General features: G+C 31.2%; 1 protein-coding gene across 1 annotated transcript; it reads left to right on the top strand.

The window, feature by feature from the left end:
• Positions 1-10,003: 10,003 nt before the first annotated feature.
• LOC103580627 (uncharacterized) lies at positions 10,004-11,289 on the top strand. Its single transcript, XM_008562448.1, has 2 exons — positions 10,004-10,688; positions 10,781-11,289. The coding sequence occupies exons 1-2, from the start codon at positions 10,004-10,006 to the stop codon at positions 11,287-11,289; spliced, it is 1,194 nt and encodes a 397-aa protein (XP_008560670.1).
• Positions 11,290-26,533: the final 15,244 nt, after the last annotated feature.

Genomic DNA, 26,533 nt, shown 5'->3' on the forward strand with positions numbered 1-26,533 from the left:
CTATTCTCAGCTTCATTAAAGTTATAATCACAATAATAGTAGATGAAATGAAAATGAGGGGACATTGAATTTGTTTGTGGAGGTAATTTGTTTGGTAATTATAATCATATTTTAATTGAAATTATTAACTTTTTTTTTGTTCCAATGAAATGGTTTCATTATACATAAACATATAGGAAGGAAGGCAGAACGGGATACTCAAGAAATTGTATAGAAAAGTTTTTTTTTATAATATTTCTAAATCGGTAATTAGTGACTTCTAATATCATTCGGAATCATTAAAAAGTTTTTGGTTTGAGAAAAGTTTGTAGAAAATAAAAATACAAAAAATTAATTTTTTGGATATATCATCGTTGAAATAATTGATAGCACTACATAGAAAAAAAGGAAATCTTGACTCAAAAAATGTTTTCTTGCCGCAAGAATATTTTTTGCAATTGTGAATGAATACAAAAATGTTCTTAAATTTAGTCATCTTGGCGTAAGATTTTTTTTATTCCATCGATAAAATATATGTTTCTTGAATTAAGAAATATTTTCTCAAAGTGAGAAAAGTAAGTATTTCGCCCCAAAATATAATGAATAGTTCGAATAGTGAAATATTCTTTCCTCAAGAATAATTAATTTTGAATCGAGACGATCTGTGATTCTAGTCAAGAATTGAAAGTATTCAACTCAATGGTACGAAATATTTCGGTTCAAGTTTTTTGTTGTGTTGCAGCAAGTAAACGTAGACGTTTGAACCAACAGCAACTGCGCTCATGGCTCAACGCAAAAATTCTCTTGGGAAAAGTAACTATACTACACTTAAGCGACGTTATTGTAGACTCGATATTGTCCAGAGTGCTTACTGGATATATACAAAGTAAACTAACGTTCAGGAAGGGTCGGATAGCATAACTGGTAAAGCTCTCGCTTGACGCCGAATCGGTTTGGATTCGATTCCTAGCATGAGCAAACTATATATTTTTCTCAATTTGTTCATAAACATTTCATCGAAAAAGTTTATTCCTTATTCCCTCTACTATCGTACTGTGATATTTTGAATATACATATAAACTATCCGGCTTCACAAAAGTTAATATTTATAAAAGGTTAATACAGATCAATATATATTTTTAAGCAAATTAATTTATTTTCTTTAATCGAGACAACGTTTTTTTTTTTTCAATCGAGAGAAAAATATCATTAATTCAAAATATAATTTCTTTAATAAAGGAAGTAATTATGTTCTTTTAATAAGATATTTGTATTAAATGGGAGAATTTTACGTCTTCGTTTAAGCAAATATTTACATGCTTCAAGAAAAGAAATCTTATTAAATTAAGAATACAAATTGCTTAAATTAAAATTAAAATAATTTCATTCCAATAGACCATTATCTTGAATCGATAAAGTAGTTTTCTCAAATTAAAAATAGTCTTCTGCCACGCAAAAAAAGTTCTTGGTTTGAGATGTTAATATATATAGTGACAATTAACTATGCTCACCAACTACGGCAGAAAAGCATCTTGTTTCGATAGTTTCTTTTGCTTGGTTAGAAACAAAATAAACTTGACTTCTAATAAATATTCGTAAATGAAGAATATTTAACTTGAATTAAAATTTGATGATTCTTGATACGATATTTTTATGATATTAGTCGAAGAAAATGTTTTCGAATTAAAAAAAATACAATCACTCAGCCCAAGAATAAAAGAATAAAGACAAACATTTTCTTGGGCCAAGTCAACCTTTTTTTCTGAGTGGGCTCATATAGTAGCCAAAACTATGAATTCATAATAGTAGTGGTTACTAAATTTACACTGTTATGATAATTTAATCGAATTGGGCTTGCTAACAATAGAAGTATGGTTGTCGTAACAATCTTCTTCTGGACATGCTGACTAAGAAATAGTTAAATTTACTACTAAATAGTCACCTTTACCAAACTTTTCTGTTATTGTTAACTAGTATCATATCAGTTAACGAAGCTGCAGTTGATGAGATGGGGGACTCATTTAGCATTTTCTTTTATAGTTCAGACAACTATTTTTTTCTCTCTGTTTCATTTTTAATAACGGTGGTAGAGCGAGATTCAACTGGGTTCTTGATGAATAATTAATCAAATTACATTAGATTTACTTCAAAGATTTATGTAATTATAATGAAAAGTGGACGAATTTATTATTTTTTTTTTTTTCAAATCAAACATATTAATTAAATTGCTTTATATATTTTATAAAACCAAGTAGTTTAAATACACTCAAAAAAATTTAGACAATCCAAAAGTGCACGACTCATAATCCTCATTTATCATGAATCATAAAATAATAATAAAAAAATGGCGGGAAGCACGAATAAATTTAAAATATATACAATTTTCTTTTAATAAAATTTGTTATTTATTTTTTTTTTTTAATTATCTTAGTATTTTTTAGTATTTTTTTATAATTATAAGAAAACTTAATTAAAGTATCTCGATTAATAACAAAAAAAATATATGTAAAAAACAAAAATAAAAAATAAAAAAAAAGAATTGAATTGAAAAAATTCAGGCTTACCAATTAGCAATAACACAAAAAAAAAAACAGCTGTACTAGGACGGTTATCCGAAAGCTCCTCTGGTGGAATAAATTTACGTATAATGTATAGGTGTAGATATATCACCATCCATGTTAATTTTACACACATATAAATATATATATATATATATATATATAAATATATATATATATATATATATATAGTTATACGGCCTTTTTATTCTTTTATTAATTGTAATTAAATGACACTGAGTTACCTAGCCATTTTCAATAGGAGATCTTCAAGTCTTTCAAAGAATTTTTTTTAAAAAAATTTGATTCAATAACTGGATTTTTTCGCAAGTTATTGTGTATACGGGAACCGTACTGGACGAACAGGAAATTTTTTTAAACTATTTTGATGTTTTTTTCGGTTTTATTTAACTAAATAAATTTTTCAAAAGTATGGAATCAATCTCCATTAAATTATCTTCAAAATAGTATGCTAAATATCTTAATTCCGTGAACTAACAAGGGTATAATAATTGGAATAGTTGCCAAAGTGAGGCGAAAAAAATTTTTCGTTCGTAAAGCACTCTCTAATGCTTCGCATCATGAGTCGTGTAATAAGTTGATCATTTGAAAGTATCAGTTGAACATTAGTCGGTTGGTTCAGTAGCTACCGTTCAGACCTAGCAATCAGAAAAATCATTAATCTCCCTTGAATAGTTTAAACATTAATAATCTTTAACTCTCTCGCATGGAAACAAAATATATAAAAAATATATTTCATGATGAATGTGAAATATATGTGGCATATAAATAACATATAAGTAAAATTTAATTAAAATATGTGTGAAATATACACACGTATATTTCACATATATTTTCATATAAAATAAACATATTTCAAATACATAACTTTTGGCCGTTTTTCGTATCGCTCGCTACGCTCGTGCAAGAAAGATGTATGTACTCGTTCTCGTTAGGAAAGCGTCATAGCCCAAGACTTGTGTCGCCAATACAAACATACCGCAAAACCTTCGCTTTAATCCTTTGTATCGAAAATAGCTATTTTGTATGGCAAATATATATGACGAAATGTAATCGACATATATGTGAAATACATTTTAAATATATTTCCGTCATTTAAGCATAACTTTAGTGTATGTGTGTGTGTGTGTGTGCGTGTGTGGGGAAGGCGGGGGGTAGCAAAAAGAATGATCAGAAAATCCACAAGGCTCAGGCCGAATGACCAAGCGCTCTAGCTTTCAGACTGTTCAATGATGGAAGGGCTTAGATATTTTTGTACGGAGGGGGGGGGGGAGCAGAAAAATATTTGAGCCCTACCAACATCAAACAATCTGACAATTAAAGCCATTGGTACTCCAGCCTGAATGATTCGGATTTTCTACTCGTTATTTTTTTGCTTCTCCTCTACCCAACAAAATATTTTTTTTTTTCAGTTTATTCAAAATTTCTTAAAAACGACGTGATCGATCGATCCTAAAATATTACCAGCTCTAAAACTTAATGGAACGGGTCAATTGTCTCAAGAGCCGTCTTAATTGGATCCGTTCAAGACATATCGCGGGAGAAAGAAGTGATACAAAAACGGTTTTTTCGAGTATCTTCGAAAAATATGTATTAATCGATTTTTATTTCTAATTAGCTCTACACCTCAATTAAAAGCGACGAATGCCGCCGTGATCATTAAAATCAGTTGATTAGTTCGTTAGATATCAACGATGAAAAATTTAAAAAAAAACAATTTACTTCATTTTTTCCGGACAACGCATTATATAATTCATCATATGTTACAAAACTTATACCGGCTCTTAACCTCTATAGTGTTTAAAGATCTCTAGAAATATTATTGCAATTGGCTTGTTGGTTTAAATCATGTCATGTTCAAAAATTTTGAAAAATCATTGATTCTGACAAGTATTTCGTATGTTTTATATAAAAACTTTCTGATTCAGTTTATAGTTCATGTAACTCTCCATTCTGATCATTTTTAACAATTTCTGTTCGGAAACATTGAATTTATTTATCATAATCGTGAGCACAACTTTAACAAACAATCTTCATTGATTATTTTAAATTTCTTGAATACTTCAAGATTAATATGAAACTTTTTTTGAGCTCAAAAATACAAAAGTACTCAAAGGTATTGTTGAGCTAAAAGAGTTTGAACATGTATTGATATCTATGTTTTCGAGAGACAACCCCTGGACAACCACGATGGTTGAGCCTGAGGACTTCTATTCGAAACGGTTTTACAAGACGTTTGTATAGTGATGTGGCACATTAACAGTGAGATAAAAGTCAGCCGTGTACACACAAATGGCGTTAATTGTACATACAAGTAGCCGGTAACTTACCATCTTATAATAGATTAAATAAAAATCAAAATATTTTATAATTAATTTTGTTTAAAACCGTACGATGGACGGTGGCGTTACAGGTTTAGACCATTTATAATTTTTTGGAAACTTCAGTATTAGATATGAGACAAGATGTGTTGGAGGTGCCTCACTGATAATTCCACCAACACATCTGGGATGAAACCTAATATTGTTTGGTGTCTGTTAAACTTTAAGTTTGATAAAGATCATAAATTTTGGTGAATCAACGCGGCAAATCACACATTTCAATTACACGATATCTACGAATTACAAACTAGTTATTTGGTAGATATTTAAGTGTACACGAGTCAGTTTAACATCAAAATGGCGGTTTGTGTATCATCGTCTTTACATTACTCACAACATCAATTTCTTGTTTAGAGTTGCAACTCTGAATAAGATTAAGGGGGTAAAATAACTGAATACGAGTTCTGGAGAGAATTTGTCGTGGGACCTTTTGTCTGGGGACGTTTTGTCAGGAGATGAAAACGCGTGGAACCAAAAAAAAATCTAAAAACAATGATATGAATGGTATTTTTAATTTCCCTTTTTAATTCTTAAGTTAATTTTAGGACGGGGGTGATAATTTATATGCAAAATATATATTGTTCAATAACCGGCAAAGAAAAATTATGTATAATTTGATATAATCATATAAAATTCCATATAATTTTATGTAAATATGTATAATTATATTGTTTTATATATAATCATCCATATTTATAAATTCAGTCGAAAATTTTTTACATAAATTTATATAACTACATAAAATTTTATATAATGGAGTTCTAAGAAATTCTATCTAATGGGAATTTCTGAGTGAATATAAAGCTGTTCAGGTAGAATCATATCATTTTTGGAAATAATTAAGATATGATCGAATAATGGATGATTATTCGGAATAACTGATTTTACAATGATTAATGAAATTTTATAAACTCTATGAAATTTTATAATTTGCCGCTTTAATAATTGTTATAAAGTATACAAATTTCTTACGAATTTCTAAAATATACTTTAACAAGAACAAAAGCAGGATGGCAACATAAAAATTTTGTAGTTTCAACAATGAATTAAGTTGCAAAAAACTGAGATAGAAAATTAAAAAAATTTTAGTTGTTTAAAAAATTTTCACTTCTGATGTTTTTTTAATTTACCAAAAGAAGTCATCATCGCCCCGCTATTAGTGGCAATGCCGCTAATGGTCTCTTTATTCTATGAACAATAATATAATTTTCTAGAGTGCTAATAACAGAATCGATTATTTATTGATGTCTTTGATTTTCTTAAAACCATTTGAATTCAAATAAATACAATCAACTCATCCAGTCAAGTGTTTAATACGGCACTGCGGATAACAGCTCAGACTCCGGACCAGAAAGACCTGGGTTCGAGTCCATGAGTCGGCGGGATTTTTTTTTGTTTTAGGTAGATTTTTTTAAAAATCTAAATATTGTATTTGTCCTCGTGTTCGAGTTTTCAAGGAATTTTGTCATAAACTATCATAATTAGTTGATTAGAGTTAAAAAATACCATTCGTTAAAAAATTTATGTACATTTATATATATATATATATATATATATATATATCTTATTGAGAAGGTTTGCATGTTTTAGGTTTCCACTATATTAAATTGGTGTTAATACCGTACGATGGACGGTGTGGCTCAATAAGTTATAGATCAAATTGAACGGAATATAGTATAGTGCCGGATAGCTCAACTGGTAGAGCACACGGCGCGATACCGACATGGTCTGGGTTCGATTCCCAGTTCGGGCTATCTATATTTTACTCAATTTATCTATAAATTGTCTTATTGAGAAGGTTTGCATGTTTTAGGTTTCCACTATATTAAATTGGTGGATTTTTATATAGTGGAAACCAATTTAATATAGTGGAAACCTAAAACATGCAAACCTTCTCAATAAGACAAATTATAGATAAATTGAGTAAAATATAGATAGCCCGAACTGGGAATCGAACCCAAACCATGTCGGTATCGCGCCAAGTGCTCTACCAGTTGAGCTATCCGGCACTATACTATATTCCGTTCAATTTGATCTATAACTTATTGAGCCACACCGTCAATCATACGGTATTAACACCAATTTAATATAGTGGAAACATAAAACATGCAAACCTTCTCAATAAGACAATTCATAGATAAATTGAGTAAAATATAGATAGCCCGAACTGGGAATCGAACCCAGACCATGTCAGTATCGCGCCGAGTGCTCTACCAGTTGAGCTATCCGGCACTATACTATATTCCGTTCAATTTGATCTATAACTTATTGAGCCACACCGTCCATCGTACGGTATTAACACCAATTTAATATAGTGGAAACCTAAAACATGCAAACCTTCTCAATAAGACAATTTATAGATAAATTGAGTAAAATATAGATAGCCCGAACTGGGAATCGAACCCAGACCATGTCGGTATCGCGCCGTGTGCTCTACCAGTTGAGCTATCCGGCACTATACTATATTCCGTTCAATTTGATCTATAACTTATTGAGCCACACCGTCCATCGTACGGTATTAACACCAATTTAATATAGTGGAAACAAAAAACATGCAAACCTTCTCAATAAGACAATTCATAGATAAATTGAGTAAAATATAGATAGCCCGAACTGGGAATCGAACCCAGACCATGTCAGTATCGCGCCGATTGCTCTACCAGTTGAGCTATCCGGCACTATACTATATTCCGTTCAATTTGATCTATAACTTATTGAGCCACACCGTCCATCGTACGGTATTAACACCAATTTAATATAGTGGAAACCTAAAACATGCAAACCTTCTCAATAAGACAATTTATAGATAAATTGAGTAAAATATAGATAGCCCGAACTGGGAATCGAACCCAGACCATGTCGGTATCGCGCCGTGTGCTCTACCAGTTGAGGTATCCGGCACTATACTATATTCCGTTCAATGTGATCTATAACTTATTGAGCCACACCGTCCATCGTACGGTATTAACACCAATTTAATATAGTGGAATCCTAAAACATGCAAACCTTCTCAATAAGATATATATATATATATATATATATATATATATATATATATATATATATATATATGGCGAGTGCCACACAGTTGAACTCGTCAACTGTCGGGCTGAATCGGCCATGATCGATGATCGCCATCGATCCCCACTCATCGCATCTTAGATCGGGGGCTTGCCGAAAATTCGAGTGGTCGGAGTGCCGAATTTTCGACGAAAAGATAGATCGTTTTTAGACGTTGCAATGGTAACATGATTGTGTGTTTTATATTCACTGTGTTTAATAAATAATTCGTATAGCGGTTTAACAGTGTGTTATAATTTAATGTAACCCTTACCAGATCGCTATATTGGTGACCCTGACATGATACCTTTTTAAGGAAAACGTTGAATTAATTCAACGAATTATTATTGCAAACACGTGTAAAACCGTAATACCTTTACGACGCTTCGGAAAAAGAAACTACGCGTCATATTTTTTTTTTTTTTGCTTACATGTATCACTATTCAGTGAATTGTGTGGTTTAAGTGCATTCTTTATCACCACCGGTGCATTGCTGAGCACCCTGGACGTTGTGCTGCACTGGTGTTAATTTGAGGGACACTCGCGAGTGCAAATCAAGTCGTGATAAAGTGTCGAATCATCTATTCAAAGATCTTAGTAAATACCGTAAACGCGGGTTTCTAAACCAACGAGTTTTCGTCAAAATTTTTCCCGACGCCGTTACAACGATCCATAGCAGATCAGAACGTTCGTTGGCAACTACGTCACCCGGATAATATCTGGCATTCCACAACGGATCGAGATTGATCGGTCAAATATTATTATTTTTCTCTTTCTCTTTTTTAACTTCCCGCTAAGAAAATCGACGATTTTCAAAAATTTCGGGAAGTTATTGTTTTCACCCCGATTTTCGAAAATCGAGTTTTCATCAGATGTCAACGTTTTGAGGTCCTAGGAAGCTATTCTGACTATTTTCAGAATGATGTCCGAGTGTGTGTATGTATGTCCGTGTGTATGTATGTATGTAAACTCTTTGTAACTTTTGAACTAATGAATCGATTTGGATGGTTGAGGTGGCAATCGAAAGAGCTTGTTGGCCTTCAACTTTTCTGGAAATTTCAGATTATTTGATAGAATAGACTCGAAAATATTGGCGAATTACGAAAAAAAAAAAAATTTTTTTTTAGTTTTTTATTGATTTCTCCAAAACGACTTATACGATCGACTTCAAAATCTAATCAGCTCTAGTACTCAATAAAACGCGTCGATTGCTACCTCAAACATTAGAATCGGATAATTTGTTCGAGAGTTATCGCGGGAGAAAGAAATGGTGAAAAGCGGTTTTTTCTAAATATTTTAGAAACGACTGACGCGATCGATTTCAAATTTTAATCAGCTCTAGAATTCAATAAAACGCGCCGATTGCTACGTCAACTATCAAAATCGATTGATTAGTTCAAAAGATATCGGCGTTGAAATGTTAAAAAAATAACATTTTATGTTATTTTTTCCGGATAAATCATAATATAACGTAACAAAATGTGCCTGATATCATACCAACTCATCTTTTTTATGGTTTCTTTTGATCATATAATGTCATCGAACTTGGTTTTTAGTTTAAATCATATTATCAACAAAAAAATCGATAAAACGTAGTTTTTAATATTTTTATCGGATATTTTATATTTTATTGTTTCTTACATGAGTCAAAATTTATTTAAATCTTGATTTTGATCCCCGACACTGATTTCTGCCTCAATACACTTATTTTACTGAACATAATCAGGAACTAAATTTCAAAAACCGCTTCATTGATGATTTTCGATTCTTAAATTTTCAAACTTCAGCATAACAGGTAACTTGTTAGAGCTTGAAAAGATCATAAAAAAACAATTGCATGTGATAGCATTTTCGAGCTCGAAGAGCTCGAAAATATATCTACACTAATTTTTTCGAGCTCTTTGAGGTCGAAAACAGCGGGAAGTTTTGGGGCTGGCCCGCAGGGTCAACCGACAGACCGATTTTTCTTTTTGTTTCTTGTGAATATAGTAACTCGTACACAACATGAACAACGAAGGAAACGACGAGTTTCAAGACGCCAAGCCAATAATCGTCAGTTTAATGAAAGCGCCACCATTTTGTCCACAACGAGTGGCATTGTGGTTTGCAAAACTCGAGGCACAGTTTGCAATTCATGGCATCGTGGTGGAAAAAGACAAGTTTAACCACGCGATTTCACTAATCGACACTCGCTATGCTGCTGAGGTAGAAAGCCTTATCATTAACCCTCCTGCGAACACTCCGTACTCGGATCTAAAAAACGTTCTGACTGCCTGCTTCTCTAAATCCGAAGAAGCCAAACTTCGCCAACTCCTTGATGGTGAACAAATCGGCGACAGGACTCCATCACAGTTCCTAAGAAACCTCAAAGCACTCGCACCGAGTGTTGACGAAGCCGTAGTAAAAACAAAATGGCTATCTGGCTTACCCGAACAAACATGCGCACTCCTCACAGCGCAAAAAGACGCTACCCTTGATGATCAAGCGCAAATGGCCGACAAGCTGCACGAAATCATGCAAGGCCATGTCGCCGCAACACAGGCGGTTTCCACTTCGACGCAGTCTCAACTGGAGCAGCAGATCAGCGCGCTAACGCTACAGGTCGAGGCCCTGTCAAAGCAGCTGAATGAACGACGAGGAAGGGGGACCTCTCGCAACCGCCAGCGCAACAAGCAACGCAGCCCGTCAGGTAGGCGCTTAGATACGAATACTGGCATTTGCTGGTATTACACCAAGTTCGGTAACCAAGCGCACTAATGTTTGCCTGGCTGTAAGTTTCAGGAAAACGTCAACCAGAGTCATTAGAGACGGATAGTGACTCTACGACATCTTCACGCCGTCTATTCGTCAATGACCGAGTCAATGGAACACAACATCTCGTGGACACTGGCTCGGATCTCTCAGTCTATCCACGCGGCTTGCTGAAGAAGACCTCATACACGCCAATTGGATACCAATTGTACGCAGCGAAAGGTTCGACCATCCAAAATTATGGATTGGTCAACCTAGCACCGGATCTCGGACTTAATCGAGATTTCACTTGGCGATTCATCGTCGCTGACGTAACCAAGCCGCTCATCAGGGCTGATTTCCTGAGTCATTTTGACTTAACCGTCGACCTCAAACGCAAACGTTTGCGTGATGGCATTACCGAGAACTACCCCAGCAACTTCTATGAATACAGCATCGTTCTCTTCAATCAAAGCAATCGAAGGCAATTCAGTCTACATTATGCTACTTCGCGATTACGAGGACATCACTCACCCAGACACAACGTATTCCCGGACTAAAAAGCACTCTACGCAGCATCACATCAAAACAACCGATGGTACACAGATCAAAAGCAAAGCTCGTCGTCTCTGCCCGCAGAAACTCAAAGTTGCGCAAGATGAATTTAAAAAGATGATCGAATTTGGCATCTGCCGACCTTCCGACAGTGCCTCTATAGAAATATAGAAAAATATTGTCTATTAAAAAAAAAATAAATTTGGGGGGTGGGGGTATTTTTTTTTTTGGAAAAAAAATGATCGATTTTCGAGCAAAATTTAAATAAAAATCCGAGTTGATTTTGTTATTTTCGGTCTAGTTTCAGGAAAAGTGGTCGGAAAAAAATTGAAAAATGTCCTCTCCACTGCACCTTGTGCAAAAGAAGACCGCTGAATGGCAGCCATACGGGGATTATCGCCCTCTCAACGCCGGGACGGTGCCAGATAATTACTTCCTGCGTTACATCGACGACTTCGGTGCTAATCTGCATGGCAAACGTTTTTTTTTTCCGTTTTGGGCTTGGTTCGCGCGTTCCTCCAAATCCACGTCGCACCGGAGGATATACCAAAAACGGCGATCATCACAACTTTCGGGCTATTCGATTTCATGTATATGACGTTTGGACTCCGAAACGCTGCACAAACGTTCCAGAGGTTCATTGACGAAATTACTCGAGACCTGGACTTGGTCTATCCCTATATTGACGACCTCCTCGTCGATCCAAAGACGAAGACGAACATCTTCAGCACCTGAAAATTCTATTTCAACGCCTCTGTGACTACGGATTAGTTATAAACGTACTGAAGTGTCAGATTGCGCAGCCCGAAATCAAGTTTTTGGGCCATCTTATTAACAAAGACAGAATCAAGCCACTCCCAGAAAAAGTTGAGACCATCCTCAAAATGGAGCCACCGAAAACCGTTAAATCTCTACGCGGATTCCTCGGTACAATAAATTTTTACAGGAAGTTCATCAAGAACGCCGCAAAGATTTTATTACCATTCAATAAAATACTTGAAGGTCCGAATGTCAAAGGATCACATCCCGTCCAGTGGACCGTAGACCTTCAACACGCGTTTGACGCCGCGGAACAAACTCTCGCCAACGCGACCCTGTTGGTTCATCCAAACAACGACGCGAAATGAGCCGTTTTTACTGACGCGTTGGAATGTAGCATCGGTGCCGTTCTGCAACAGCAAGTCAACAACAATTGGCAGCCACTGGCGTTTTTCAGCCGCAATCTGACACCGTCCATCCAAAAATTATCGACTGACGATAGAGAATTACACGCGATATACGACGCGGTCAAACATTTTCGACACATATTTGAAGGACGAAGCATCACGATCTTCACCGACCACAAGCCGTTGCAACATGCATTCCAACAACGCACAGACCGGGAATCGCCATGGCAGTTCCACCGTCTCGACTTCATCTGACAGTTTACAACCGATATTTAGCTCATATCAGGCAATGACAACATCGCCGCAGTTATGCTATCTCGCATGGAGGTCATCGCATCATCGATTACGCCTCAAGAACTATCTGACGCCCAAAAAAGCGATAACGAACTGCCACAGCTGCTGCAAAACACGACAGCCTTAATTCTCAAGGTCATTCATCTCGACAATGGACCTGCAGTGTACTGTGACATCGCGTCAGGTACAGTGCGTCCATATGTCCCAGCGCAGCTCAGAAAAAAAGTTTTTGACTCACTGCACTCGCTCGCGCTTCCCGGCGCTCGAGCATCACAAAAACTCGTAAGAAAACGTTACGTTTTTCCGTCAATCAACAAAGATTGTCGTGAATGGGCGAAAGCTTGCATTGATTGTCAACGCAACAAAGTACAACGACATGTAGCATCTCCGATAGCGAACTTTCAACCACCACCCGAGCAATTCAAGCACATCCACATTGACCTCGTGGCACTGCCAGCGTCAAAAGGTTACAACCAGTGCCTCACCATCGTTGATCGCTTCACACGTTTTCCAGAAGCCATACCGTTGGAAAATGGAAATGCCGAATCCGTTTCTCACGCATTAATCCACCACTGGATTTCTCGCTAGAGCGTCCCACGGCAAATCACCTCTGACCAAGGCCGTCAATTTAAATCGTCGATCTTTCGTGAATTAACCAAATTATTTGGTATCAAACACATTCTCACTACACTATACCATCCGCAAGCCAACGAACTCGTCGAACGCCTGCATGAAAACCGTCGAGCATGAAAATCGCGCCAAAAGAATTATTAAATACGTTAAAAAATCATATTAATACCTTGGCACCGGCCGAAATGTCGTGACATGGAAAACATTCTGTTTTTTGTTACAGGAACCTACGAACGTGTTCACATGTGCTGGTACGAAACGACCTTATCGAACCGTCGTACTCAACACCGTACGAAGGACCCTTTCGCGTCATCAGCCGTCATGACAAATACTACGTTGTTGATTTCAAACGTTCTCCTAAGGCAATATTAATCGACAGACTCAAGCCCGTATATGAAGCGAACAACGACGAAATTACAGTTCCGCAGGAACCACCTACACCCATTAAACCGCCAAGAAACGTCAAGTTTCTTTGAAATCACTTATTTTTTTGTTTTCGTTTTTTTTTTCTTTCCTTTTTTTTTCTTTTTTCTTTCTCCTTTCATTACGCATAATTTTCATGCATTAATATTTATTCGTATCATAATTACTACATTCACCATTGTAAATATCCCATAACTAATCATTCTTTACTCCAGTGTAATTTCATTTTACTCATTCAAAAAAAACAGAAAGGGGAGTACTGTGGCGAGTGCCACACAGTTGAACTCGTCAACTGTCGGGCTGACTCAGCCATGATCGATGAACGCCATCGATCCCCGCTCATCGTATCTTAGATCGGGGGCTTGCCGAAAATTCGAGTAGTCGGAGCGCCGAGTTTTTGATGAAAAGATAGATCGTTTTTGTACGTTGCAATTGCAACCTGATTGTGTGTTTTATATTCACTGTATTCAACAAATAATTCGTATAGCGGTTAAACAGTGTGTTATCATTTAAGGTAACCCTTACCAGATCACTATATATATATATATATATATATATATATATATATATATATATATATATATATATATATAAATATATTTACACATATATATATATATATATATATGTAATAGAACCGACTTTTGAGGACACGATTGCGTCTACAATTCTTATCCGATCTTAGTGAAACTTTCTACACTCATTTTACGTGTAATTACCGCGGTTAAGTTCGAAGATGAGCTGAATCGGTCGATTAGTTTAGAAGTTATGGCTGTTTGAAATTTTATATTAGTGAATAGTGATCGATTAAATAAAAATATTCACAAAGTAAAATATTTTAACATCGGTAAATAATATCTACACCAGTGGCGGTGATATTTTAACACCGGTCTAGAATATTCAGACCAACGGCGACGTTATTTTAACACCGAAAAAAAAAACGGCCATTCGGTAGCCGAAATCGAAGGTAGATTTTTCAATTAACCGATGTAAAAAGTTAGTTTTATACATGCATATCTTGTGATATATGCTAGTGTATAGTCACGACATGGAATTAAACTCATTCTCTAAGAGTGAGGGTAAAAAGGACAACGATTATTTTTGATAGAGAACATCAGATAGTTGATTTGACATAACATTATATTGGCAGGGAGCCTAGTATATAGTAGGGACAACTGAATTGATCACAGCGCTCGCTGTGGACATAATTTCGTTGAATCATGCTTTCGTTGAAAATAAACATGTGAAAATTAAATATAAAATGTTAGTGGAATGAGAAAAATTTTATATCTTGCTGGAAAATAAGCGTACAGCTATAACTAATACTAATTTTCAAACTTTGACTTATTTCTAAAAATTGACGTCTTTGTTTGAAATTTGATTATTCTATCGCATAGACATACAATTAAATGCTATAAATTTTTTTACTTTTACTATAACTATATATTAATTAATTAAATTTATATACGGATACTTGTTTTATAAATCCTTAAAGTTAAAACTCCAAGCGGACGCAGCTTACCCCGCTTTTACAACGGTATTACTCAGCTTTTACACCCGTTCTACTCCGCTTTTACACTGGTTACCCCACTTTAATACCGGTATTTTTAATCCCGGCGAATTACTCCTCCTACTCCGGTGTAATTTCATTTTTACACCAGGCAGAGTTAAAATGAGTCCATTTTTAACACCGCTCTTTTTACAGTGTAAGAATAGTCTATAGTAATGTTAAATTATAATGTTTCATAGTTTATAGTAATAGTAATAATCTTTTACTTTTAAAATAAAAAAAACTGAAGAACCAGTTATAATTCTGGAGATGGAGGCAGCGGAGGTGGTGTTACCGCATAATGTCTGTCTTGCTGCTGCTGGTCCGGCCTCATAATCAACAATCCGCCAAATTATGGACAATTGCCGATTTTATAATTCCAACTTCGTCCTTGATGAAGTGGAAAATTTTAATCGCAGGATGTCGACACAATATATCAAATTCCGAGGCCCGAGATAATGGATACCCGAGAATTAAAAAAATCTACGCTTTAGTACAATCATTTATAACCAGAAGAAGCGCCAGCTTCTCGATTGTAATGATTGGTTGGCGATGAATGTCTTCATCACCAACCAACAACAAAATAATTTGCTCTCTAATGAGCTTAAATTTCTTGAGTTTATCGTACTCCAGCTTCACCGAAACGAAGACTGGTACCACTACATTGTAGTCTAGCCGTCTTTCAGTGAATCCGTAATGTTTTTTTTTTTTTCATGTAAAAATAATAATTCAATGAAAAAATAAATATTTATGCATAGTATTAGTCTTAAGTTTGTAATTAGGAATAAATAGAATAGGTAAATTTATTTAGTAATTACGTTAATGATAATTTTAAATGTAAAAAATAGTTTTAAGATACAAAATCATTATACTTCGTCATAAATTTTTTAAATTAATTAATTGTAATATTCATGAATAAAACGATAATTTTCTGAGTAAATAAAATTATTTTTTTATGAGTTAAAAAAAATGTATGATGCAGTAAATGATTAGTAAGAATAAAAAAATATTTTTAAGATATTAGATTCCTAATATATTAGTTAATTTATTAATTTACTTATGAACAATAATAATTTTTTTACAATTATCACTAACATTATTATTATTTATTAATATAAAAATTAAACAAAAACGGCTTACCTTTTTTTTTAGAATGTTTACAGATGTATAATACGCAGTTCATTTAACTTTTGTGAAAAAAACAGGCCATTCAAAAGCCAAAATGGACGGTAGATTTTTTAATTAATCAATATAAAAAAATAGTTTTATACATAAATATTTTGTAAGTGTATAGATACATGTTAGCCCTGATTAAACAAAACAATTTGTGACGATTAAAAACGATTAAAAATTAAATTATCATCAATCGTCTTTAATTGTCATAATCGTCATAGATTTTCAGATTTAATCGTCCCAAATCATCAAAAAACAATTTATTATTTTATAAATAAAAACGATTAGTGACGATTAAAATTTCAAATCGCCATGAATCGTCTTTAATCTTCATTCGAAAAATTTAATCGTTTTTAATCATCAATTGACGACTTAAAACGATTAAAACAGTTTTAATCTTCTCAAATCGTTTTGTTTGATTAGGAAGTGTATAGTCATGATACGAAATTAGACTCGTTTTCTAAAAGTAAGGGTAAAAAAGGACAACGATTATTTTCGATAAAGAACTTCAGATTGTTGATTCGACATAACATAATTTAGGTAATATACAAAACTAACCTTCATGTAAATAAAGTATTGAAAATTCAATTAGTATGAGGTCATAATTGTAATTGTTGTTACCACCCTGCTTAAAAAAGCTCATAAGATCCGATAGCTTCTTATAAATTCTCATAGGAATTTTATGAGAATCAATGAGTTCTATGGGAAGCGGGAGTCCTCTTCTCATAGAACTTACTGAATTTTATGAGATTGTATAGGAGGTATTTAAAAAAATTATTTTCTCATAGATTCTGATAAGGGATTCTTTATAAGAATCTATCGAAAAATACAAATGTTTATAAAAAATGAGTTTTTATAAGGTTGGATGGGATAAAATATTCACGGGATTTATAGGGATCTATAAGAAAATAATAAAATTTACAAAATTTCTATTCAGTTGAGAATGTATGAGGAAATGATTTAGTCACTAACAAATGGAATCTATGAGAAAACAATAAAATTAGCAAAATTTTTGTTTTAATGAGAACGTATGAAGAAATCATTCCGTCAGTAATGATGGGATTCTATGAGAAAATAATGAAATTAGCAAATTTTTTGTTTCAATGAGAACGTATGAGGAAATCATTCCGTCAGTAATGATGGGATTCTATGAGAAAATAATAAAATTGACAAAATTTCTATTTGGATGAGAATTTATAAGGAAATGATCTCGTCACTTACAACTGGAATCTATGAGAAAATAATAAAATTAGCAAAATTTCTGTTTCAATGAGAACGTATGAGGAAATCATTCCGTCAGTAATGATGGGATTCTATGAGAAAATAATAACATTGACAAAATTTCTATTTGGATGAGAATGTATAAGGAAAAGATCTTGTCACTTACAACTGGAATCTATGAGAAATTAATAAAATTAGCAAAATTTTTATTTTAATGAGAATGTATGAGGAAATGATCCTGTCACAAATAATTAGATCCTATGAGAATATAATAAAATTTATAAACTTCCCGTTTGGATGAGAACGTATCCGAAAATATTTTTATCAGTCACAATTGGATTCTAAAGGAAAACAATAAAATTTACAAAATTTCTGTTTTAATAAGAACGCATGAGAAATTGATCCTGTCATTAATAATTGAATTTTATGAGAATATAATAAAATTCATCATATTCCTGTTTGTATGTTCAATGACTTGTTGTCTCATGTAAGTTACGGTATTTACGCATATAAACATATTAGTCTAGTCAACAAGTGCCTTTTTGACGAAAATCTGTCCAAGACCACCGAAAATTATGATTAAGGTCTGATTTGATTCGAAATGGCATCTATAAAAAAAAATGAAAGTGGAAATTTGGGCCTGTCAAAAATTGTAAGTTATTAACAATTTAGTAAAAAAAAAAAAAAAAAACAAAAGTGGTTTGGTATTTTACAAATAGTTCAACAACTATTTACGATATTCAAAATCTGTAAAAAGATCCTCAAAGAGCAGGAAATTTCCAAAAAAAGTCTTGACTCCCCGAACTGTACCAACAATATTTATAACTTTAATTTAGCGGTGAAAATGGAACTAAAAATGGGTAGCAGCGCATGCACGCGCGTTAATAGAATCAATAGCATAATCGAGAAAAAGTATTTTAACCGATTTAATATAAATATTAAGAAATAAAAAAAATTTGGTTCTTTCTAAACACATGGATTAATAATAATCCACCGAAAAAAAAAAATTTACCTCAATTTTTCAATTAACTATGCTTTTGTTATTTAGTTCATTTTTACTCGTTTAAAGTTTATATAAAAACCCTAATTATTTCTAAACTAAGAATCCAGGATTTTGTTCACTTCGTAGAGCTGTTCTTGAAAGAGTTTAGAAAATATCGCCGTTGGAAAAATTAAAAAATTTCGATTTTTCACTTTTTTATTTGCGATCTGAGGAATTGAAAAATTGAAAATGTAAATAAAGCAATTAAGGAATTTTATTTTTTTTTATTATTTTGTTTTTTTATTGCTAAAAGCTACTTAACAATAATTTAAAAAAAATTTTACTGACATCGTTCAAATAATTATTATAAACAAATGCATTGTTAATAAGATTTAAAAAAATTTTTTTTTGGGAATAAGATGCTTGATGAAAATAATGATTTTTAAGAAAAAAATCGTCCCTTAGAAAAATTTTTTTATTGCTAAAAAGCGCATTTGCTAATTAACAATTTTTTTTTGTTGCTTAGTATTAATATTAATGAACTATTTTTTTTTAATTCATAATTTATCATGTTCTCTTGTTTTATACAAAAAATAATTTTTTTCATAATTTTTCATTTGTTTATTAAACAAACAATTTGTTGTAAACAAATGAATTTTTACGCTATATTGTTTTTTAATACTAAAAACAACCATGTGTTTTTTTTTTTATCGGAAAACATTTTAGGAATATTCGAGTTGAATTTTATCTGCTTTTTCTTGTAATTTAATCAATTTAATAAAATTTAAAACTGCCATTTTTCAAGAGTATGAAAAAAGAAAAGAAACAATTGAGTAACTTTCTTAAAAAAAATGCATCAAATGAATTTAAAACTATTAAAAAAAATAAAGAGAACATCATATTATCAAAATTTCAATAACAAATGAAAATAATTTTTTTTAAGGTTAGTCTTGGCCATATATAGTACTAGATAGCTTTAAGTAAAAGAATAAATTTCAATTTTCAAATGCATGTGGTGGCTGAGCGTGCTAAAGCACTTGACTTGAACTGTTTTCAGAGCTTCAATCGAAGGGTCGTCAGTTCGAGTCCCATCACATGTTGGAAAATAATTAAAGATTTCCTTCTTTACCGAAGTTGAAAAATAATATACAGTAAACTCTGGTTATAAGTTATATTTCTGTCTATACTCTTACTTACAGAAAAAAATGAAATTGACGTGAAAGTGAGTAGAGCGTCCGATGTAACTTATAACCAGAGTCTACTGTATAACTCTCAGTGGGTTAAAATGAGTTGTCAACTAGTAATTAAATTATTTTTTTAAACAAAGAAATAAATGATTTTGTTTTCTTATTCAATTCAACTGAAAATAATTTAAAAATTTAAATTACTCCAAACAATTTTTAATTATCTTAGGAAACAGAAATATACGATATTTCTCTTATTTTTTTATTATTATCTCATAGAACCCCATAAGTATGTCGCCTATGAATTAACGTAAAAATAATAAAACTATTTTCTCATTCATTCTTATACAGCGGTAAGAGTGGTATAAACTGGTACCCATCGAATCTTATAAGAAATCGACGCATTGCAAATTATTATCTCATAGATTCCCATAAGAATGTCGCTTACGAATTCACGTGAAAAAATGAAAATTTTTTCCCACTCATTCTTTTACAACAAGAAGAAACAAGACGTCTATATTTCCAATTGATTTTTTTACGAAATATATAAGTACGACGCTTTCCTAATCATTCCGATAAAAATGTGAACATGGACAACAAATTTTATATAAGAATGAATGAGACATAAGTTGAAGAATTTGGTAAGTTTCTATCGGATTATGCTCGGGTTTGAATATTCTCATAGGTTCTCATATGAACTATCATTTTTCGATGGAACACTTTACCGATTCATTCTCATAAAAATTTTTTTATGAGAATCTATCGGATTTTTTAAGCAGGGCACGACAAGTTCAGTTATAATTATAGGGCGTACAGGGACCATTGAAACATCATAAATAATAAAAGCAATATTTTTTAAATATAAAATAGCTGTGAAATTGACAGGTTATTTTGTTCACAATAAAATACAAGTGACAAAATTGTATTACAATGGGAAATGCATAAGTTATGTGGAATGAAAACCATATTTTCAATATTTTTTGATTTCATTAAAAAGTTCGAGGCTATCAAATTATTGGAAGAAATTGGCAATACATAAAGCTTAAGACTATAAATAAAAGATTATTAGACAAGCTTTCATATACTTTTTACGGAAATTGTCTATAAATATTAGTTTTGGAGTTATATGAGCTTTAGCAGTGATTAAAAAATGATTTTTACCAAAAATCATGAAAAATTCAAACAGCCATAATTTTAAAACTAAGGTACCTGCGGTTAATGAAGCCTAGCTAAAGGATATTTTGAATAAAATCGAAAATATCGCATTTAATTATCAAAATGTATCATTAATCGTTATTTCAAAGGGAACGTGGTATCGGGACTCTATAAATTTGTCGTAACATTTCTATGCAAGACCTTTCTACTAGAGATACTAATAGTCAGAGAAAATATCATTTGAGTAACCTTGACAAAAGTATAATACATATACTAGATATGGAATTGATTTTTAGATGAAAAAAAATTTTTAACTTCCTTTTTTTTTGCATAAATGGAATATTTTCTGGAATGGAGTTAGACAATTTGCTAATTAGAACGTCGATATATATGTATATATATATATATACATATATATACATAGATAAATTTTTTAGTGACTGGTATTTTTGAACTTTACCCAACTAATTAAGATAGTTTATGTTGAAATCCCTTGAAAAATCGACCATGAGGACAAATACAATAGTTAGATTTTTAAGAAAATCCACCTAAAATATAAATGTATATAAACATAACCACGTGCTGTCAATAAAAGTAAGACAGCATTTGAAGATGAAGTATGAGAAAGACATGAAGTATGAGACATAAGATAAAGAGTTGGTGACGCTGATTTACCGATGCTATGTGCGTTCACGAACACCGCACATATGATTTAAATAAATGATAATAAACAGTAAATTTATAAAAATATACTGAATAATAATAAATAATTATAAAAAACACTTTATTGAGATAATTTGTGATCAATGTCACATTCATTAATAGAGTGAAAAGTAGTCTCAAAACTGTAGTTAAAAAAATTCGGGAAGAAATTAAAATTTGAAAATTTTAATCGAAATTTTTATTTTACGAAAAATTTATTCTTCCAAATTTTTTTTAATAAAAACGCTTACTTTCATAGAATGATCTATAAAAACTTTATTAATTGATTCATTTTTATCTCGTACTTTTATTAAAAATTTTTTAAATCTCATCAATTTCCCGCCATATAGTCGCGGTCGATAAACGAAGTCGATAGAATAAAAAAAAAAGGCAATTTGGCAGCCGAAATAAAAGTAGATTTCTCATTAACTAATTATTTCAACTTTTCAAATAAACATTAATTATAAAATGAATGTTTTTCTTGATATTCTCTAAAATTCTCAAGGTTATAGACAAAGAAAAATTGGCAAAAAATTTTAAGTTTTATGAAAAAATTTAAGAATTAAAATTTAAAAATCGTAAAAATTATCGAAAAGATAAGTTTAATCACGAAAATTGAAGTTGGAGAGAATTAAGGTAAATGTCCCAATACCGGAACAAGACCCAATACCGGAACGATTTGATAATCATTATATTATATTTCAACTCGTACGCGATGAAACTAAATAAAACTTTCTTTATTTGAAACCTTAATCTTTCAGTGAAAAAATAAGATATAAAATAGATTTTAGAAAAGATTTCAAATATAAAAAAAAAAAAGTTAATTAGAGCAATAGTCTCGGATTCGTGACTTTTTCATGCCTCAATGGTTTTGCTTAGAAATCAGTCAATGGTCTTAAGCTTATAGAAAATGCATAGAATTACTTTTCAATAACTTTTTTTTTTGTATATGCATCTTGAATGACATGAAATTCAAGAAAACATATTAAAAATATGAAAAAAATAGTACTATTATATTAATTTTACTGTTTGTCTATTGGTACACCAAAATGAACCCGTGCCCAGTACCGGAACAGCCAATCATATTAATGTTATCGATAGACATTATCGGTGAGTTTTATTGACTAGCTAAATCAAGTACAATATTAATTATTACTGGAGCCTTAATATTTAATGCAGTATGTATGATTAATATAAAAAATAGATTAAGTATAGATAAACTCTAATTTAAATTATAAAAAATAAATTTTTGTTTTTAGTTTTTTTTTTTCTAATTATTTTTCTAGTATAACCTCAAATGATTCATTTTGTTTCTATTCTTTAGTTCAAAATATTTATTTTTATCGAATATTCAATCATTTTGAAATATTAAATATATTTTACATTATGATTGTGATATAGCAGACATCAGACAAATTTAAAATTATTAATAAATCAAGTAAATAATTAATAATATAAAATTTAAAAAAATGCAAATTCAACAAATTTTGAAATTAAAAGTGCTTTTTTTGTAAATATTATTCTTTTAATTATTTATCTTATTTATTTATAATTTTAAAGTTCTCTGATGTCTGCTACATTTATACTCGTTTGACATTAATATTATTTAAAAATTATTAATATTTTCACCATGAATAAATGCGAAAAATAACTTATTTTATATACTGTTCCGGTATTAGGACAACCGAATTCCCGTATTGGGACAAGGCTATTTCAGCGTTCCGGTATTGGGTCGTTTGGGTGAAATAGAAAAAATTTTTTTTTTATATTAAATTTAAGATAAATGAACTTATTTGATTATTTTTGAATTGGTAAATGTCTATTCTATATGATGTAATAAATTATTTTGGTTTATAATTTATTTGAATATTTTTAAAACGATAAAAATCAGTCATATACCCTTCGTCGTTCCGGTATTGGGACATTTACCATACATTATCCACGAAAAAGTATTCTGTATTTTTTACTATAGGATTAATCGTAAATTCAAAATTAAATAAAATAATTAGAGTAGAAATTTCAATTATGATAGATCTACGGGTCATACTAGAATTCAGTCATATACACAGAGAAAAAAATGTAATAAAATTTACTTAAAAATATGGGAATAGTTACTAAATTTAGATAGTAATCTTGAAACGCTTATGATTTATATGAAAAATTCATAAACAGATAAGTAAATTTTACTATCCCGTTCAGTAAATTGTACTATTCCGTTTAGTGAATTTTACTATCCCGTTTAGTAAATTTTACTATCCCATTTAGTAAATTTTACTATCCTGTTCAGTAAATTTTACAATATTAGAATGGGAAAAAATAAAATAAAATATTTATTAGCTTTCAACTTTTTATTATTATTATTACTATCATTTTGATTATTATTGTAATTTATGTCATCTGTATTGGTGTTGGTGTCGATTTTTGTTTTGTAAAAAATCACTTGGTTTCAACCGAGATTCGAACCCTGATCTCCCGCGTGCAAGTCCTTTCCTTAGTCTGTCAGCCCGATGTCTCCTTTGGACAAAACTTTTAGAACTTATAATACATATTTGTATATGCTATCCCCACCAAATTTTACTTTTATCTATACATAGTAGAATTTACTATACAGGTAGTAAAAAAATATAATCGTGTTCGCAAAAAATACATTGCGTATAGTAATTTTTAATATTTTGTATAGTAACAAATCCTATATTTTATTAGAAAATTTACTGACTTAAATTTGTATTTATTTAAAATACTTATAGTAAAATTTACTATACAGATAGTAAAAAACATAATTTTGTTAGCAAAAAATACATTACGCATAGTAATTTTTAATATCTTATTATGTAATTATTACTAACTAGTAAATTTTACTAAACGTTTAGTAATAATTACAGTACAGAATGTATTTTTTCATATCTGTTAGTAAATTTTACTATAGGATTGTCATTTTTACTATATTTTTTTCTCTGTGTACACTGTCAAGAAAGCAGAATTGAATATATACACGTGAATTGAGATATTCGAATTTTATAAGTGTTACACAGCAATATTATGTATTCAGTCACTTTAATAAATTTACGAATGACTACAGTAGTTAGATTTCTATGGAACCTTCGAAAGTAAGAGAACCAATGCAGTAGCAAAATTTCATTTAATGAATGGTACGATAAGAAATTTCATTGGTTTAGGCACATATGTAAGCATGAAAATTAAAGCTTATTCAGAGAGCTTTCAGATGAATTATATAGAAAGTCGATAAGTTATCACATTCAGAAGATATTGAAGAAACATAAGTTAAAAAATAAATTTTGGACATTTTGAAAATTTTTAGATGCTATAACTTCTAAACTAATCAACCGATTGAGCTCATTTTCAAACTCGATCAAGGTAATCACCCAAAATATGTATAGCAAGTTTTCAAGGAAATCGGTTTAAAATTGTGGCTATAATCAAAGTGAAAACCTGCATAAAATTAGTTTTTATAATACGCTCATGCCATAAATTAAAGGAACAGAAAATTTTTAGAAATTTTTCAGTGATGTTTGTGAGGCTGTAACTTCGTGGAAAATAATGACATCGGAAAATAAAAAAAGGCATTTCGTAGCTTGAAATCTCTAGTTTCGACGAATTTTTACCAATATTTTGAAGTGAAACTTCTTTAGGCGTGGTAGGGAAAAAATGCTGTAACTCCTCATCTTTAGAGTGGATCTTATCTTGTAACTCGAATTTTGTAACTCGTATACGTGAAGGTATATATTTATGTGTTGTGTAAGCGTGTATGAATGACTGTGTGGATTTAGTAGTATACCAAAATGAGTAAATGTATAGTTGAGTATATATACTCCAGAACTTCGTATAGTATATAGTTTATGAGCAGTCTCAAATAATATATATGTATACATACATACATATATATATATATATATATATATATATCTGGTATATACTGTAATATATATATATATATATATATATATATATATATATATATATATATATATATATATATATATATATATATATATATATATATTACAGTATATACCAGACATTTAGTTTGTTTATGTGTATTTAAGTCATATGGACGCCTTGGTAAAATTAGCGTGTTTACGAAATTGATTTTGATCATAGTCAAAGTGTGGTATAGTGATTTATAAGTTTGTATTTTAAAATTATTAGGCTAGTCAACAAGTTCGAAAACTCGAAAATTCTTAATAAAGTTCTCAAAAATGTGAGCAATAGGTCATTTGATTAAGAATGACGTCTAAAAAAAATAATCTAGGGGATGTACTAGCCCATAAAAAATTTCAATTGTTAATTAACTAATTAAGGAAAAAATAATGGCACTCAGTTTTTCGTTAATAACTCAAAATCTATGAACATTTTTGAAATTTTCTGAAAAAATATCCTTAGCCGGTAATATCAACTTATTGTCGATCCAATTTTATTCACGGACAAACACTGCAAACCAAAAATAGAGAGTTCTTAGCGTTTTTCGAAACCTTAATAGAGAGCTAAAAATTTCGTAATTTCAAAAATTCTAATTCGTCTCCAAAAAATTGTTTTGAAATTCTCATTAATTATACAAGTTCAACAAAGATTGTCCTCGTTATTATTTGAAAGTGAAAGAGAAGTCTAGTGAGATATCCCCTTAAAGAGGCGCAAATTTCTAATGAAAAAAGTCACAACTCATTAAAATTAATTTAATTTTTAAAAGATACTTGGAGTCTATCTTTAGGAAATAACAGAATGATGCCAACAACGCAATCAAATACAACGATC

Source organism: Microplitis demolitor, chromosome 8, assembly GCF_026212275.2.
Source record: "Microplitis demolitor isolate Queensland-Clemson2020A chromosome 8, iyMicDemo2.1a, whole genome shotgun sequence".
In the NCBI taxonomy this organism is placed as follows: domain Eukaryota; kingdom Metazoa; phylum Arthropoda; class Insecta; order Hymenoptera; family Braconidae; genus Microplitis; species Microplitis demolitor.

Coding starts and splice junctions, on each gene's coding strand:
- LOC103580627 (XM_008562448.1), top strand. CDS start 10,004: ATGAACAACGAAGGAAACGACGAGTTTCAAGACGCCAAGCCAATAATC. Junction 10,689..10,780: donor CAAGCAACGCAGCCCGTCAG/GTAGGCGCTTAG, acceptor TGTAAGTTTCAG/GAAAACGTCAACCAGAGTCA.